The 18,331-nt window shown below is 35.5% G+C and overlaps 1 protein-coding gene and 1 long non-coding RNA gene across 5 annotated transcripts in view; one reads left to right on the forward strand and one right to left on the reverse strand.

Moving 5' to 3' along the window:
* LCA5 (lebercilin LCA5) overlaps nt 1–13,497 on the forward strand; it is a 57,807-nt gene extending 44,310 nt beyond the window's left edge. For both annotated transcript variants that reach the window (XM_055274188.2, XM_055274187.2), the window contains exons 4-8: nt 4,392–4,529; nt 5,491–5,587; nt 6,403–6,545; nt 9,011–9,143; nt 10,637–13,497. In XM_055274188.2, the coding sequence (XP_055130163.1) occupies nt 4,392–4,529; nt 5,491–5,587; nt 6,403–6,545; nt 9,011–9,143; nt 10,637–11,499 (1,374 nt within the window). In that variant the 3' untranslated portion in view covers nt 11,500–13,497. The remainder of the gene's footprint in view (nt 1–4,391; nt 4,530–5,490; nt 5,588–6,402; nt 6,546–9,010; nt 9,144–10,636) is intronic.
* Nucleotides 7,370–18,331, reverse strand: part of LOC134736446 (uncharacterized) — a 65,179-nt gene continuing 54,217 nt past the window's right edge. The window contains exons 2-6 of one of the 3 annotated variants that reach the window (XR_010120445.1): nt 17,832–18,193; nt 17,023–17,213; nt 12,116–12,310; nt 8,329–8,418; nt 7,370–8,241 (exon numbers count right to left, since the gene is read on the reverse strand). This is a non-coding gene — a long non-coding RNA (uncharacterized lncRNA). Of the gene's footprint in view, nt 8,242–8,328; nt 8,419–8,451; nt 10,067–11,409; nt 11,462–12,115; nt 12,311–17,022; nt 17,214–17,831; nt 18,194–18,331 lie in introns of those variants that run through there. The other 2 variants (XR_010120446.1, XR_010120447.1) reach the window with 2 other exon arrangements.

Consider the following 18,331-nt stretch of genomic DNA (forward strand, 5'->3'; position numbering starts at 1 on the left):
TATACTATGATTTACACTTATATAATAATTTCTTCTAATCTACTGTCTGTAGTACAATTTTTTTCAGTTGACTTAATCATATCTTTTTTTTTTTTTTTTTTTGAGACAGAGTCTCACTCTGTTGCCCACTCTGGAGTGCAGTGGCGCGATCTTGGCTCACTGCAACCTCCACCTCCCGGGTTCAAGCGATTCTCCTGCCTCAGCCTCGTGAGTAGCTGGAATTACAGGCACACACCACCACGCCTGGCTAATTTTTGTATTTTTAGTAGAGATGGGGTTTCACCGTGTTGGTCAGGCTGGTCTCAAACTCCTGACCTCATGATCTGCCTGCCTCGGCCTCCCAAAGTGGGATTACAGGCATGAGCCACCACACCCGGCCATCATCGTATCTTTTATAGTACTTTCTGTTCTCCCGTGGGACCCAGTCTAGGGTCAAGTATTATACTGAATTGTCCAGTTTTCTAGCCTCCTTTTATCTGGAACATTTCCACGTACTGTTGTTGTTTTATTTATGACATTCACATTTTTTGAAGCATACAGCCGCATACCCCTTTTCATTTAATAGAATATCCTTAACTTCGTATTTCTCCTATGTTTCATCGTGTATAGATGGGGTTTTTGTATTTTTGGTGAGAATACTGAATAGGTGATATTATTTTCCTTCTTAAGGTATCACATCTGGAGCCACATGATGTCTCCTGACCTTCACTAGTAATGTTAATTTTGATCTGCTAGCCAAAGTGTTGCTCAGCTTGTCTAACGTTTATACATTAACTGTTCTTCCTCTTATAGTGAAATCAATAAGCAGTCTATTCTGCCTTAAGAATATGTAAATATCTTTGTTCCTCATCAAAATTTAGCAACTGTTGATGACTCTTTTCTGATCCGTTATTTATCATGATGCTCTTTCCAACTTCATCTCTCATTATATCTTCAATTCTGGAAAATTCTTAACTTTTTTGCTTGTTTTGTTTTTCAGTTTGCTTTTTCCTCATTTTGTCATTATCTTTTAGATTCTTATTACATTACAAAAACATTTCATGAAGAAAATGGATGGGCAATAAACATGACAATTAACTTTAGTAGTAATCAAAGAAAAACAAATTAAAATAATTGTATCCTTCTTTAGGCCACTTTCATGGATTAAAGAATTACAGTATCCTGTTATTCTAAGTATCTAGTGAAATAAAGGCTACTAGACTTTCAAAGAGAATGTAAATTGTTACAGCCCTTTCTAAGGGCATTTTGGTAATGCTTTTCTAAACCTTAAAATTGTACTAGTGTCTATCAACCCAGAAGCTTCATTTTTTAAAACTTACACACTTATTTTTACTGTTTTTATGATCTATAAAAAGTTTTAATGCCATTTTGTACTCCCCCCCTTTATCAATCCCTCTGCACTACTCCTCAGCTAATCTACTGTTTGTCTCTATAAATTACTTTGCATTTTAAGAATTTTATATACGTGAAGTCATATAGTATGTATTATTTTATCCCTGGTTTCTTTAGTAAAACTTTGGGGTTTCAAACATGTTGTTGCAAGTATCAATTGTTCATTCTTTTTTTATTGCTAAGTGGTAATTACCCTTATTGTATACATATATATGACATTTTATTTATCCATTAATCCATCCCATTGATGGACATTTGGATTGTTTCCAGTTTTTGGCTATTGCAAATAAAGCTGCTGTGAACATTCATGCAGAAGTCTTTGTATAGACACTGGCTTCTCTTTCTCCTGTGTGAAGACCTAAGTGTGAAATGAATGTGTTATATAGTAGATATATGTTTTACTGCCCAACTGTTCTCCAAAATGGTTCTACCATTATACATCCCCAAAACAAAAGTGTATGAGAGTTCTGGTTGCTACTCATCCTTGCATTTTGTATGCTCAGTTTTTCCAGTTTTAGACATTCTGATAGATAAATAGCATTGTTTTATTGTGGCTTTAATTTGTATTTCTTTTATGAGTTAACGATATTGAAGCATTGTTCTATATGCCCATTTGTCTCTGGATATCTTTTTGGTGAATTATCTGTTTACATATTTCCTCCATTTTTTTGCTGAGCTGTTTGGTTTCATGTTACTGAATTTTGTGGGACAGATACAGATGTTTAGATGTAATATATAGTTGGCCACTGAACAACATGGGTTTGAACTGAGTGGGTCTGCTTATGCAAAGATTTTTTTTTTTTCAATAAACACGGTAGGCCCACCATATCCACAGGTTCCACATTCCACAACCAAATGCAGAAATAAAAGTATTTGCAGTGTGTGAAAACTTTGGATGCGGACGACTGACTTTTTTTTTTTTTTTTTTTTTTTTTTTTTTTTTGAGATGGAGTCTTGCTCTGTCGCCCAGGCTGGAGTGCAGTGGCATGATCTCGGCTCACTGCAACTTCTGCCTCCCGGGTTCAAGCGATTCTCCTGCCTCAGTCTCCCGAGTACCTGGGACTACAGGTGCCCGCCACCACACCTGGCTAATTTTTTGTATTTTTAGTAGAGACGGGGTTTCACCGTGTTAGCCAGGATGGTCTTGATCTCCTGGCTTTGTGATCCCGCTTCCTCGACCTCCCAGACTGCTGGGATTACAGACATGAGCCACCGCGCCTGGCCCGACTTTTTATATAATCATGTTCCGCAGGACTGACTGCGGGACTTGAGTATGCCTGGATTTTGGTATCCACAGGAGTCCTGGAACCAATCCCCTACAGACACAGGGATAACTCTGTACATTTCTTCATACCAGTCCTTTAGGACAGCAGTCCCCAACCTTTTTGGCACCAGGCACTGATTTCGTGGAAGACAATTTTTCCATGGACAGGGTTGAGGGGGATGGTTTCAGGCTGAAACTGTTCCACCTCAGATAATCAGGCATTAGATTCTCATAAGGAGAGCGCAACTTAGAACCCTCGCAGGCACAGTTCACAATAGGGCTTGTGCTCCTATAATAACCTAGTGCTGTTGCTGATCTGACAGGATGCAGAGCTCAGGTGGTAATGCTCGCGCTTGCCCACGCTGCCACTCACCTCCTGCTGTGCAAGCCCAGTTCCTACCAGGTCACAGACCAGTAGCAGTCTGCAGCCCAGGGGTTGGGGACTCCTGCTTTAGCAGAAAGGGGATTTGCACATATTTTCCCTAGTCTGTGGCTTATCTTTTCATTTGCTTAATGGGACCTTTCAAAGGTCAGGAGTTCTTGATTTAGATAAAGTCTAAGACACTTTATTTCTTAACATTTACCCTGAGGAAATAATACATGATTAAAGTTATATGTATTAGGATGTTCACTCTAGGAAAAATTGGAGCACCCTAATATTGAACAGCAGAATTTAAATTATGATAATCTGTAAAGTACAATACTATTCCATTGAAAAAGATTGTGTTATTACAGTATATTGACTTAGGTATTTATGGTTTTATTTACTGAGAAAGATATATCGAAGTCTCAAATTATGTGCATCAAAATGTTGGCAGTGATTATCACAATGTAATGAGATTGTAACTGCTTTTTATTTTCTATTTTTCTTTGTTATTTTATTTATACTTGTAATGAACATTTGTTATATTTGTTATCTATCATCTATCTATCATCTATCTATCTATCTATCTATCTATCATCTATCTATCTATCTATCATCTATCTAATCTATCTAAAGATGCTTTTAAAAAAAGCCCACAAGTTAGAAATGGTGTCTTGACAACTTAAGTTATTTTAACATAAATTATTTTAGAAACTTGATGGAACGTGTTTGAAGACCATGGATGGAAATGGCTATTGTTTTTATCTAGAGACGTTTTACTCTAGGTACTCTCCGCAGCTTTGGTAGTGCTGTGTAATTTTATCCGTCTTGGTATCTTATTATTTGCCCAAGCAATGTGTGTGTGCTTAAGATTTTTATTTTTTTAAGATAGTCTTGTTCTGTCTACCAAGGCTTCAGTTCATTGGTGCAAACTTCCAGGCTCTAGTGATCTTCCCGCCTCAGCCTCCTGAGTAGCCGGGAATACTCAAGCATGCACCATCATGCCCCGCTAATTTTTAAACTCTTATTTTATAGAGATGGGGTCTTGCTTTGTTGTCTAGGCTGGTCTCAAGTGCTCCTCCTGCCTAGGCCTCTCAAAGCGCAGGATTATAGGCATGAGCCACCATTGCAGCCTTAAGAATTTATTTACAAATTACTATGAAAAGCAAAGATAGGAATAATAGGCTTGATACCTTACTAAATTGTTGGTGAATCTGTTTCCCAGCTTATGTACATGAATGCTATGCCCAGTCTGATTTGTAGGTCTTGGACATACCACTAAAAACATCATTTTGACACTGCCATGTCTTATGTTTTATTGTTGGAATTTTTTTAAGGGACTGACTGCTTTTTATGTATTTATACATATAGGAGCTATCAAAAAACCTTGAACTGAGTACTAACAGTTTCCAACGACAGTTGCTTGCTGAAAGGAAGAGGGCATATGAGGCTCATGATGAAAATAAAGTTCTTCAAAAGGAGGTAGAGCGACTATATCACAAATTAAAGGTATTTTAATTTGCATTATGTTTTCCGTAATGTGTATTAGATGAAAATTAAATATTTTAAAACACTAAATGTTACTATTCATATTTGTAAGTTGGTACAATATAATTTACAAAATTCTGATACTATCTTTAGCACTTAGAAAAGGTTTGTTGGTATAATCACTATAACAAAGTGAAATTAAAAACAAAAACAAAAAAGGTGAAACACTGAATACACCAATAGAAATGATATAGCTGAAGTAAATTGTAAAATCATAGAAGAAAATTATGGGAACTAGAGCTTCACTGTGTTGCATGGTTGAATAATTCAGTTTTTCCTCAGATCACCCAATGATTTATTATTTTTGAAGTTGTTTCAAATGATGCCCTTCATTTTCACAGTGTTTAGAGAAAGTATTCAAATTATTTAATTTTGTTAAAACAGGTATTCTTCATTCTACGTAGAAGTCATCAATGAGTTCTAGATAGAATGAAATTTTGCACAAAATTTTGTGTAACATAGTGCAAAATTACATACTATCTTATGTTTTCTTTTTGTTAATCAAATTCTCAGAAAAAGCCACAGCCCCAAAATGGTCAAGTATGCCTGTGTATAAAAGAGTGGTCTAATTTTTAACTCATCAATATTTCAGAACTTACATTTGAGAGATACTAACTAAATTATTTGTCTCTGTGTCTCAGTTAAGACAGTACTAGCTATATCAGGTAAGAATGAGTAGAAAATGAAATTTGCCTTAATTTTTTTAATTTCCAGGACATATTAGACTTTTTAGGGAAAGTTATTGCTCTATCCTAACCTCAGTATGCTAGAGACGTTTCTTTCTATAGTTTGGTAGTTACAAAAGGAAGCTGAACCAGGTATCTTTCAATATGGTAAGAAAATACCAGATGACAAAGTGAGGGGTTTTGTTTCATTTTAAGCAGAGGCTCTACTTCCTTAATTGTATTGTGTTTGTTTTCAGGAAAAGGAGAGAGAACTGGATATAAAAAATATATATTCTAATCGTCTGCCAAAGTCCTCTCCAAATAAAGAGAAAGAACTTGCATTAAGAAAAAATGGTATAGTAAATATGATTGTTCAAAAACTGATATTATTGCTATTATTTAGTGATAGTACAATAATTCTGAAATGGAAGGGAAAGAACCTCATTGAAATATATTTAAAATAAATGTATTTGTTGCAATTTAAATTTCCTAATAATTTTCAGAAATCCTTTTCAGTTTTCTCCGTTTTTTCCCCTGAAGTGACGCCATTAAAATTGTTTTACATAACTTTTTCAAATTTCCTTATTATAATTTTTTTAATGTTTTTGAAAATATACAAATATACCCTGAAGTAGAAAGAGTAATATGATGCACTTTCATTTACGTGTCATGTAGCTTTAACAGTTATACTTTTTACCAGTTTTATTTCATCTGTTTCTTTACTTTTCTCTAGAGTATTTTAAAGTAAGTCTTAGCTGTCAGTTGATTTCACCTATAAATACTTTGTATTGTTATTTGTAGTTTTACTTTCTTTTTTAACAAAAGTATAATTTCCCTCTTATGTGAACTGCAAGATTTTAAAGTATAAATGTTGTGAAATTTAAAGCATTTAGAGTCAGAATTCTCCCCAAATCATATAATTGCCAGTAAATCCTAGAAACAAAAATAGTGAGTATTAACCAAGCTGAGCAAAGCATGCATTATATTTATATAATGAATATATATAGGTGAATATATATATTCACCATTTAAATGAAGTGGTGCATATAAATGTACATGTATATGCACACACACATGCATATATATATATATATATACATGCCAGTTGAATTCCATATATTTTAGCATTATTCATTGTAATAATTTTTAAAAAATAATTTTCACTGTAGCTGCATGCCAGAGTGATTTTGCAGACCTGTGTACAAAAGGAGTACAAACCATGGAAGACTTCAAGCCAGAAGAATATCGTTTAACACCAGAAACAATTTTGTGTTACAAAAACAAATGGGAAGAACCAGAACATCTTACTTTGGTGAGTTTAGCAGTATTATTATGTACCAAACTCGGTCTGAAGTTATTCATAAAAACACAGTATCAGACATTTTAAAATTTCAGTAATGAAGCTAGTACTATGTCTATATGAATATGCAACTAGCCTTTTTGAAGGGAAAGAGGTATCGTGTATTTTATAAAATTCCTTTGGCTTGACTCTTTTAGTTTACATCACATATTTCAGGTGCTTCAGAATGATGGATTGTGCCTCTTGGGTTGGGGGCAGAAGAGAAGAATTTGCCTTCTAAGTTTCCCTTATGTACCGATATAGTCTTGGAAAACCCGCAGTACTTTTATGTTTAGTAGCAAGTAATAGTAGTTTTCAAATGATTTGTTAGAATTTGGGCCGAGGCGGGCGGATCATGAGGTCAGGAGATCGAGACCATGGTGAAACCCCGTCTCTACTAAAAAATAGAAAAAATTAGCCAGGCGTGGTGGCGGGCGCCTGTAGTCCCAGCTACTCGGAGAGGCTGAGTCAGGAGAATGGCGTGAACCCGGGAGGGGGAGCTTGCAGTGAGCCGAGATTGCGCCACTGCACTCCAGCCTGGGCAACAGAGCGAGACTCCGTCTCAAAAAAAAAAAAAAAAAAAAAAAAGATTTGACTAGGTTTAATTTTTTTTTTTGGTCCTCTATATAGGAGAATTTTACATGTTAACTGACTGAATAATGAACAAGGTAATTGGAATGGAATCTGACCTTATCCTGTTCAAATTAGAGTGGAATTCAAGGGGTCTCTGTTGGACTTCCATTTAAAAGGACCTTCATTCTGAATCACTGGAAAGTCTCTTTCTCTAAGAGAGTGTTATCTTTAGTGTTTACAACTTAAACTCCAAAGAAAACAGCATATCGGCAACCTAGCATATTTCATACAATGGTATATTTTTATACCTTATAAGTTTCCCAATGACCCTGAGGTCTCTTCTTGAGGTATAAAACAGAAAGGATGAACTGATTTGATTTCTGTGTATATTCTAGTTTTTTATATGTTTATTTATTTTTGTTTGATAATTCAGACAAGTTAGTTGTATCCGCCAAGTGTGTTTCTGTATTTGTACTGTCATTGAGACTAGATCATGTTGATTTGTCTTTTTGAAATCACAAAGTGAGGAATAACAAAGTAATTGTTAACTTTAAAAGGACTAAAATATAGGTCTTTTTAGTATACATTCAATAGAAGGAATAGAAACCTGGTATAGTGAAAAGAGTATAAGAGTATATAGCCTTGGAATTAGCTCTCATTTTAGTTACATTCTAACATTTTAGTTGTGTGACTTCTTGGAGCCTCAGTTTTCTCATGTATAAAATGAGGGTGGATTACTTTTCAGGGTTGTGACAATGAGTAATCATGAAATTTTTTATTTTTTCTTTCTTTTTTAGTCACATGAAATTGGAAATAATCATGATGTTTATAAAGCTCTTTAGACTCAGCCTGCCACTGTAAAGGGCCTCACCAAATGGTAGCTTAGTTAGAGTACAAGCTAAGTTGCTATTGGAAAAAGACTTAATAGAGTGGCTCAAGTGAGATAAACATTTCTCTCTCTTGTAATAGACTGAAGTCAGTTGGTAGTTCACAGTTGGTAGACAGCTTTGTTTCACGGTAGTCATCCCCTGTCTTGTTGATCTTCCATTTTAAAGAGTGTAGCCCTCTTGTGTATGGTTGGAACTGGCTTTCCACCCTGTGGGAAAGGGCAACAAGGAAATGGAGGGCAAGCAGCATTTGGTTTTATAAATGTGATCTGAAGTTGCACATGTACTTCACTCACCTTAGTCCTTTCTAGCTGCAAGGGAGGGTAGCAAATGTAGTCTCCAGCTAAGCAGCTCTCTGTCCTGCTAAAACTCACAGGATTCTGTTACTAAAAATGAAAATGGATACTAGACAAGTCTTTACTAATAATAGATATTTCACTTTTATTAAGAAAAATCACACACCCATATATTTGAAAATTACCATAGGAAACAAGGAATTTTAAGTTTGTAACATTTTTATTTGATTTGAATATTATAAATTATATTAATTGGAGGCTTGGACATAGTATTGTCACTGCTCATGTTATAGTTCAACAGCATCTCACTTGATGCACATAGTTGGCGAATAGCCATTTCTGGTTGACTGAATTAATCAGATTTTTGGTGAAAATGCACAAAGCAAGGATACTTCTGAAACTTGTCTCTTCAGAATTTTATGTACCGTTTTGGCTTTACTTCAGTTATACTGGTTCTAATACGTCGTATAAATGCTTCTTTACAATTTTAACAGAAATAATCCTGTGTGGTTTTGAAGAATTTTTCAAGGAGTGATAACTTGTGATTTACTGATTGATTAATTGAAAATTTGCATTAATTTTTAACTTAGTTGGTAATCATGTTTAATGGATAAATCTGTGTTGTTTAGTTCCCCCCCTTTTCTATAATTTGTGAACTTGCATTTTTTTTAACGTATAATAGGACTTAGAATCTCAAAAGCAAGACAGGCATGGAGAAGCAGGGATTCTAAACCCAATTATGGAAAGAGAAGAAAAATTTGTTAAAGATGAAGAACTCCATGTCGTAAAACAGGAGGTTGAAAAGCTGGAGGATGGTAAGAAAAAGAGTTTGTTTAAGCATGTGACAAGTCAGCATCCCTTGAGAAAGAGTGAGCGTCTTCTAATATCTTCCAGCTTAACTGTGAATTGGTTAGGTAGAACAAAGAAAGGTAGTTTTTTGTATGTTTATTTATTTTTGTTTGATAATTCAGACAAGTTAGTTGTATCCGCCAAGTGTGTTTCTGTATTTGTACTGTCATTGAGACTAGATCATGTTGATTTGTCTTTTTGAAACCACAAAGTGAGGAATAACAAAGTAATTGTTAACTTTAAAAGGACTAAAATTTAGGTCTTTTTAGTATACATTCAACAGAAGGAATAGAAACCTGGTATAGTGGAAAGAGTATAAGAGTATATAGCCTTGGAATTAGCTCTCATTTTAGTTAAATTCTACAGTGGTAGGGGATGGCTTATCAGGAGCCGTACACATTTGAATAATGTTATTAAGGAAAGAAAAAAATTGAACACTCTAAGTCATTTGCTATTTAGGGTTAGGGAATAAGGACAAGTTGCATTCAGAAAATTCTGATGAAGTAGAATTCAGATGCCATTTACTAAAGTTACTATACTTGTAGTGTTCTTACATATTTTAAAATTTTTAATTTTTTCATTTGGAAGTAGTTTCAAAGTTAAAGTGGCAAGAATAGCTAAAGAGCTATTTGTGAGTGAGTTGTGTCATGCCCATACCTTTAAATACTTGTATGTATATTTCCCCAAACTAGGCCGTTCTCTTAGACTGTATTCTAATGTAGTTTTCAACTTCAGGAAATTTAACTTTGACACAAAACATTTATCTAATCTATCATTCATATTATGATTTTGTCAGTTGATACAATATTGTTCTTGATAGAATTTTCTTCCCTCTGGTATAAGATCATGAATTGCATTTAGTGTTCATATCTCTTCAGTCTTCTTTAATCTAGAGATTTTTGTTACATATATATATATAGAGAGAGAGAGAGAGGGAAGGAAAAAGAGAATGTGTGTGAGAGATTAACATTTTTGATGAATATAGACCCATTTTTAAAAATAGAATGTTCTTCATTTTGGATTTGTCTGAAGTTTTCTCTTAATTAGATTCAAGTTAATGCATCTTCTGTCAGAATACCATATAAGTCTATCTCAGGATATGACATTGAAAGGTTTCATTTATTTTTAAGTGTAGAGTCTTTGCTCCATCTATCCATCCATCCATCCCTACCATACAGCATTATATTAGTTATAAAAAATAGGCAAAGAACCTTTCTTCTCCACCAGTATCTCGAAGAACAAATTTTTTTATAAATGAGAATCTTAAATGCAATATGTATTAAATATATTATTCTCTAATCCCAGAATATCAAGTATAGAAATGAAATTTATGATGTCTTTTCTCACTTGATTTATAATACCCAAATTAAATATGGTTGTTTTATAAAATTTGATAGTTTTCCTATTTAAAAATATTGACTGTTACAAAATCCCATTTAAAAAATTTGATTTCATACAGAATGGGAAAGAGAAGAACTTGATAAAAAGCAAAAAGAAAAGACATCTTTACTGGAAAGAGAAGAAAAGCCAGAGTGGGAAAGTGGAAGGTACCAACTAGGAATGTATCCAATTCAGAATATGGAGAAATTGCAAGGAGAGGAAGAAGAAAGACTGAAGAGAGAAATGCTACTTGCTAAACTGAATGAAATTGACAGAGAACTCCAAGATTCTCGAAATCTAAAATACCCTGTTTTGCCATTGTTACCTGATTTTGAATCAAAACTACACTCCCCGGAGAGAAGCCCCAAAACATACAGGTTCTCTGAATCCTCAGAGAGATTATTTAATGGGCATCATTTGCAAGACATTGGTTTCTCAACTCCAAAAGGAGAAGGCCAGAATTCAGGAAATGTTAGAAGTCCAGCCTTCCCTAATGAGTTTTCATTTGGTAGCTACGTGCCTTCGTTTGCAAAAACATCAGAGAGGTCAAATCCATTTAGTCAAAAAAGTAGTTTTTTGGATTTCCAGAGAAGCAGTATGGAAAAACTTAGTAAAGATGGTGTAGATTTAATTACAAGAAAAGAGAAAAAAGCTAATTTGATGGAACAGTTATTTGGTGCCAGTAGTAGCAGCACCATTTCCTCCAAAAGCAGTGACCCAAATTCTGTGGCTTCCGGTAAAGGAGACATTGACCCTCTAAATTTTCTCCCTGGGAATAAAGGCAGCAGAGATCGAGAACATGATGAAGATGAAGACTTTTTCCTCAGTGAAGGAAGAAGTTTTAATCCAAATAGATACGAGTTAAAACATGCAGACGATAAACCAGCAGTAAAAGCAGCTGATTCTGTAGAAGATGAAATTGAAGAAGTAGCACTGAGATGACTGACTGGAGTATACATTTTTTCTAATTGTAAATATTGAAATATTTTAATACAGTATTATAAACATTCAGACTTTTTAATGCTAAAATGTCCTTATTAAGGAATGATTTTAATAGCTAAATACAATGCGGTTAAAAAGAAGTAGATCATACATATGCCACATAGATAGTTTGCCAAGAATGGAGGAGGCTTTTTTGAATGAAACCAAAAATAAAAATGTGTCTTGAAAAATGAAATAGATTTTAACTCTTCATCCAGTGCTATGGCAAGTCTAACTGCACTGGAGGTGGTATTCCTTTTCTACTTTTATCCCTATTTATGTATTTATTTTTGATCATATTCTCACTGAGCTAAATACAGTCTTCCCACTAATTGTTGAATGAAAATTAAGGGTGAAAGTCTGTGTTGGGAAGTGTAGCTCCGGGTGGTGGAGAACCAGTGCTTCTTAGGGAGCCCTTCCCTGCATGGATAGGGCCAGGGGTCCCTATCTTACATGGCAGTGCTGAGCTACTCTTGAGTGATAGCAGTCACGACATGGGGATTTCCCATTCCTCTGAAAGTACCCACAGCTAGACACTACTCATTTCCCAGTTTCAGTATTTACTGAAATCACTTACCTACAATTCTGTTAGAATATTACGTTGAGTTCAGAAGACATTTCTTTGTTTGCAAGGACAGTTGCTCTCTGTCATAGCCCGCAGAAGGTTGGGTACATTGTAATTCCTCTCCTTGTTCTCCTGCACTCTTTGTGTCTCAGTGACTGGGTGTAAGATTTCATGCCAAATGCAAGGAATAGTAGAAATACATACCAACTGCAAAGAATAGAAGAAACTTTATCCCAATATATTATAGAAAGATCTTCAGTTCAATTATGTCCAGAGTAATATAATTTGGAAATATTAATGCTTTTAAGATTTGAACTTGTCCTCAAACCAAGGAGACAACAATAGTGTAATACTATTGGAATTACAGGATTAGTTTTAAAGCAACTTTGGATAGAAGTGTTTTAGACATAGGACTTCTGCCTTGCTGATTAGAGTGGATAGTTTTCTGTTTAAATGCATTGGTCTTTTGGCTGTTTGTAATTCACTTCAGCTTATAGAGAAGTTGATGACCTTGGATCATGCTGGGTATGATTGGTCTTTAAAAAGCAGTAATATACCACCAGCCAAGGAGAAAACACTGTTAAAATGAAGAGTGGTGGAAATAGTGTGTTGGGAAGAATAAAAAATTTAGATTGGCACTTATTCTAAAGTGAGCTGTTTTTTTCAAGAATTTACTAGCATCTGCTCGTAGTATGATTTCTGTTGCAGTCATACATACTGATGAGGGGAAGGAGTTACTGTGTTATTCTGAGTTCTTATAAATGTGTATTATTGAATTTCATTGCATGACTATTTGTCAAGACTTACCTGGTTAGGTCTGCAATTAAAAGATGTACCTCCTATCATCTTCTAAATTGTGTTCCTTTCATTTATTGGGAACAGAATCTCTCAAAAGTACTAAACTATATCAAAAAGTTTTCTTAATAGATTTGTATCTCTGATATGTATAACCATTTACTATAATATGTTGCAAATCATTCTAATATATGTAAAACAATAGTATTTGTAATGCAGTTCTTGGTAAAATATTATGTAATGTTAATTTTGTTCCTAGCTGCTAATTTTTCTGCCAAAAGTATTCTAATTTTTAGGTTGTTTTAAAGGCTTTCAAAACTTTTTAGTTAAGTTTTTTATTCACGTCATTTAAATTAGTTTTTTGCTTTTTTTCTACCTGATGATCTCTTTAACAAGATGCAACAAGACAGAATTATTAAAATTAAACCTAAAGTTATAGATTTAAAGGCATTATGATATTAAGCATTAAAATTGGAGATTAAAATGTACAAAACAGGGTTTTCCTTATGAACAAACCTTACAGGGTAAATTTTTTTTTTTTCTAAATGTGATTAAATTTATTTGTACTCAGAACTGTTACTAATAAAAATTAAAAATGCCCTGTGACTCTTTATTTGAGTGATACCTGAGGTTACTTAGAAAATATGTAATGGAAACAGGCCCTGCAGGGTTAATTTTTGTTTCATTATACTTTTTTTATGTTGAGTATTTTTAGTTGAAGTAGATGAATTTGCTCTAAATCAGGTTAGACAGTATGCTAGTCTTGCCAGATAATTATAGTTTTAATTAATCCTTTCACCCTTAATGGCTATCGTAATGGCACATATTGCTTATAATTTTTTTTTTAAAAAGATGAGGGTAAAGAGGATTAAATTGAATTGTGAAATAAACACAAATTTACTCCATGGCTGACTTGCAGTTTTTCTGATCATCCTCTTCCACCTCATTTTCTGAGATACTCGGCTTCTGGTATCCCCAACTATTTGTTAGTTGGATAGAGCATGTAAATCTGCCTGATGAAAAGGGGAAGGGAAATTTGTATTATGGAATAATACGGATTTTTTTTTAGGATTAAAGAAGTTACCATAAATTGTGACGAATCTGCCTTAAAAAGTTTTTCCCCTTCTACACAAAACTTTCTTATGTTAAGGTCTCCTTTTATATCACTTGAAATTGCTCTCCTTTTATTTAGGAGTTTTTTGTTTGTTTGTTTTTTGGGTTTTTTCTTTTTTTGAGACAGTCTCACTGTTGCCCAGGCTGGAGTGCAGTCGCACAATCTTGGCTCACTGCAACCTCTGCCTCCCAGGTTCAAGCGAGTCTTTTTAGGAGAATTTTTAAAAATCAACCACTAGTGCTTTCTGGATGCCCTAGACCGTGTTAGATGGCAGAAGAGCGTGGAGAGTAAACCAGACAGGCCCGTCTTCACAAAGTGGATGAAGAACACAGTGAGCCAGACTGCGCAAGGTTCCATCCCTGCCCTCCCACTGTTCCCTGTGTGTCCTTGGACTACAGCTTGCTCAGCTGTTACTGGTCTTTAATAGTACTTCTTATGGTGGTTGTGAGTAAATGAAATACTTAGGTTTATGCTTGGCAGGTGCCTGGCACATTATAAGCACTCAGTAAACGTTAGCTGCTATTACCATGGCTAACTATGAGTTTCTTGTAGGGAAAAAAGAATGAACAAATAGAATACAGGTATGAATGTGTAATACATTAATGCTATATACTTTGCACAAGACATAAGCAGAAAAAGCTTTTAAACCTCCAAATTATCATAAAACCTCTGTACTAAGTATATTGTGTCTTTTTTATCTGCACTTAGAACTCTCCTTACTTTATTCAGTATTAAATTTGGGAGGGGAACAACACACACACGGGCCTGTTGAGGGGTCAGGGATGAGGAGAAGGAGCTTAGAGGATAAGTCAGTAGGTGGGTGCAGCAAACCACCATGACACACATATACCTGTGTAACAAATCTGCACATTCTTCACATGTATCCTGGAACTTGAAGTAAAAATAATAATAATAATAATAAATAAATAAATTTGCAGTAAGGTTGATGACTTTGTTTCCTAACCCACAGAAGAGTAAAAAAACTAAATTTTGAAAGGATTTGCTAAAGACAGGTTCAGTGACATAAGAAGGAGAGATGAGTTAACAGCTTCACAGCAAAGAGAAAACAAAATCCAGAAACTTTCAAACCCACAGAACTCTCGGGTTGCATAATGTGATAGGTAATTCATACCTCAGCTGTCCCTTAATGTCTGTGTGTATCCTTGGATAAGTGACAAAACCTCTCTGCACCTTTGTTTTCTTCTTTATAAAACGGCTAATTAGAGCGCCTACCTCATAGTAATCTAACCTAATTAACTCAAAATTAATACAAGAAAAACTGCTTAGAACCAGAAGCACTCGAACATTAGCTGCTATTGTTGTTTTGGAAAGATAATAATTGCGGAGAACGATTATTTTTGCTGAATGCCAGGCATGGCAGTTGGCGTTTTTATGTGCTTTATTCCTCACAAAGTTTTTCCAAATAAGTACTATTATTCCCATTTTCAGTTACAGCTAATAGATTGTGATAAATGTTATAGGTTACCCATGAGATTACACAGGTAGTAGATTACATTCAGTAGCCTCAATATGAGAAATCTAAAGAAATATTTTAGAAAAGAGTTTTGTTTTAGTACTTTTTTTTTTTTTTGAGATGAAGTCTCGCTCTTGTCCCCCAGGCTGGCGTGTGATGGCACGGTCTCGGCTCACTGCAGTCTCTGCCTCCTGGGTTCAAGTGATTGTCCTGCCTTAGCCTCCCGAGTAGCTGGGAATTACAGGCATCTGCCACCATGCCTGGCTAATTTTTTTGTGTATTTTTAGTAGAGACGGGGTTTCACCATGTTGGCCAGGCTGGTCTGCATCTCCTGACCTCAGGTGATCCACCTGCCTCGGCCTCCCAAAGTGCTGGGATTACAGGCCTGAGCCACCGCGCCCGGCCTGGACTCTCTAAGTGCTAACAGAAACCCAAATCAAACTAGCTTAAGCAAAATAAGGGAATTACTTTTGTCTCAAATCCAGAAAGCTTAATAAAGTGTGGTTGGATCTGGAGGTTCGAATAATAGTACTTACTTTGTCCACTGCTGGGTCTCATTTTCAGAGAAACTTTACATTTGATAATATTGCAGTTGTTACAGTTGGTAGCCTTGAACCCACATCATTCCTTCATCTGGCATGCCCCTTCTCCCACCCCCTGCAAAAAGAAAGTCTAGTCTGGCAGAAGTCTGATTGGCCCAAGGAATGCTGTGTGCTCAGCATTAAGGTTGGTGGTCTTGTGCAGGGAACGAATGGATCCCCACTCTTACCCACTTCATGGAATGAACAGGATTTTTGTGGAATGGAGGAGGCATGGTTCCCCTGATGAAGGAATTTTTGACATACATAAAATATTCTTTTTTTACCAAAAATTTTAATAAAAAAATAATGTGAAATATAATAGGGAATAAACATTAAAAGTTAGTTACTTGTTCAGCACTCCTTATTCCCAGGAACGAGGCATTTCTCTAATAAGATATGATGGGGTTGCACTGTGAAGTTCATTGATTATTAAAGGGTGAATGATTTATCAGCAGTAGGTAAGATGGATATGACATCTACATTTTAGAATTCATAGAAAAGACTCAGAGACCCAAATATGTATTTTGCATACTAAATACTACATTTTTGAAATACATATCCATATATAAGTGATTATATTCTGTCTACCTCAATCTAAGACAAAATAAAAATTAGAACTCAGCAGCCAGAGTAGAATAGTAAAAACACTGACTTTGGAGTCAGAAGTCGGGTTGGAGTGTTTGCCAATTGCTAATTACAACTTTTTCAAATAATTAACTTTTCTTTACATCTTCCAGAAGTGAAATAGAGCTGATCCTATCTTACAAGGTTATTGTGAAGATTAAATGACATCGTGTATTTTTTGAGAGAAGACAATAAGTAACATGATGAAGCATGTCATTAGAGGGAGATCATTACCTATTTAGCATTAATTTCTGTATCAACACCCAAAACTTTTTTAAAACAACAGAAGCTTGTCAGTATGGAATCTTAAAAACTACACGTGTTATCTTACCTCATAATCTGCTGTCTTTGATTGAAGTGGGACTCTTCTTTACAGATCCATATGGAGGTATTCCATAGAGATGCTTTACTGCTTTTGTGGACAAGCAGCCTGTGGCAGATGCAGTTTTACACACATAGTTTTGCTTCACCAGCCATTTCCATGGAGGGTAATAGATACAAATCAGGAGCCCCGACTGTGGTCTGAAGGCAAAGCATTAGAATTCAAGATGGTCTCCCTGCCAGTAGAACTACGGGGATTCCTTAACTACCATGGCCAATGGTGACTGTCTTTCTTCTCTCTTTAACTGACCTGAATACCAATTTTTCTTTTACCCTGATTTTTCTTTTACCCTGAAACAAAGAACCCAAGAGTTTTTTATATAGGCAATCACAGCTACTGAAAACTAAGTACACCTAGAAAAAAAGGTTTATTTAAGGCTTTGTTTTGTTCTTCTATAAGAACTTCGCCCAGAGTCTTAAATTTAGCCTCAATATTTGCTTCTAATCTCTGTGATACCTGTAATATTTACTCCAAGTAATCAGGACAAACCTTCATACTCTTTATCTAAAATAACTTTCAGTAGAGAAATAGGATCAATACAACCAAAGAACATAGGCCAGGAAAATCTGTTAGTGTTAATGCTTTACACATTATGACCGGGGTCTAGAATATAGAAAAATGGGGCCCATATTTCTGAAGTCTAGTTTTATAATATCATGCACTCTTTCATCCTAGGCAGAAAATTGTGGCATTTCCCTGGACAGTAACTAACGTTTTCCTCTTGAAGAACATATTCAGCATCATTTAAATAAACTTACTTTATATGTTAGGCAATAGTTCTCAAAGTGTGACCTCCAGAGCTGCAGCCATGCCCTCTGGGAACTTGGTTGAAATGTCAGTTCTTGCCAGGCGCGGTGGCTCACGCCTGTAATCCCAGCATTTTGGGAGGCCAAGGTAGGTGGATCACCTGAGGTCAGGAGTTAGCAACTAGCGTGGCTAACATGGTGAAACCCCGTCTCTACTAAAAATAGAAAAAATTAGCCGGACGTGGTGATGGGCGCGTGTAATCCCAGCTACTCGGGAGGCTGAGGCAGGAGAATTGCTTGAACCCGGGAGGTGGAGGTTGTAGTGGCTGAGATCGCTGCCATTGCACTCCAGCCTAGGCAACGAGAGCAAAACTCTGTCTCAAAAAAGAAAAAAATAAATAAAGTAAATGTCATTTCTCTGGCCGTATTCCAGACCTACTATATAAGAAACTGTGGGTAGGGGCCAGAGACCAGTATTTGAACAAGCCCTCTAGGTGGTCCTGTTGCAGCTC

Source organism: Symphalangus syndactylus, chromosome 4, assembly GCF_028878055.3.
Source record: "Symphalangus syndactylus isolate Jambi chromosome 4, NHGRI_mSymSyn1-v2.1_pri, whole genome shotgun sequence".
Taxonomy (NCBI): domain Eukaryota; kingdom Metazoa; phylum Chordata; class Mammalia; order Primates; family Hylobatidae; genus Symphalangus; species Symphalangus syndactylus.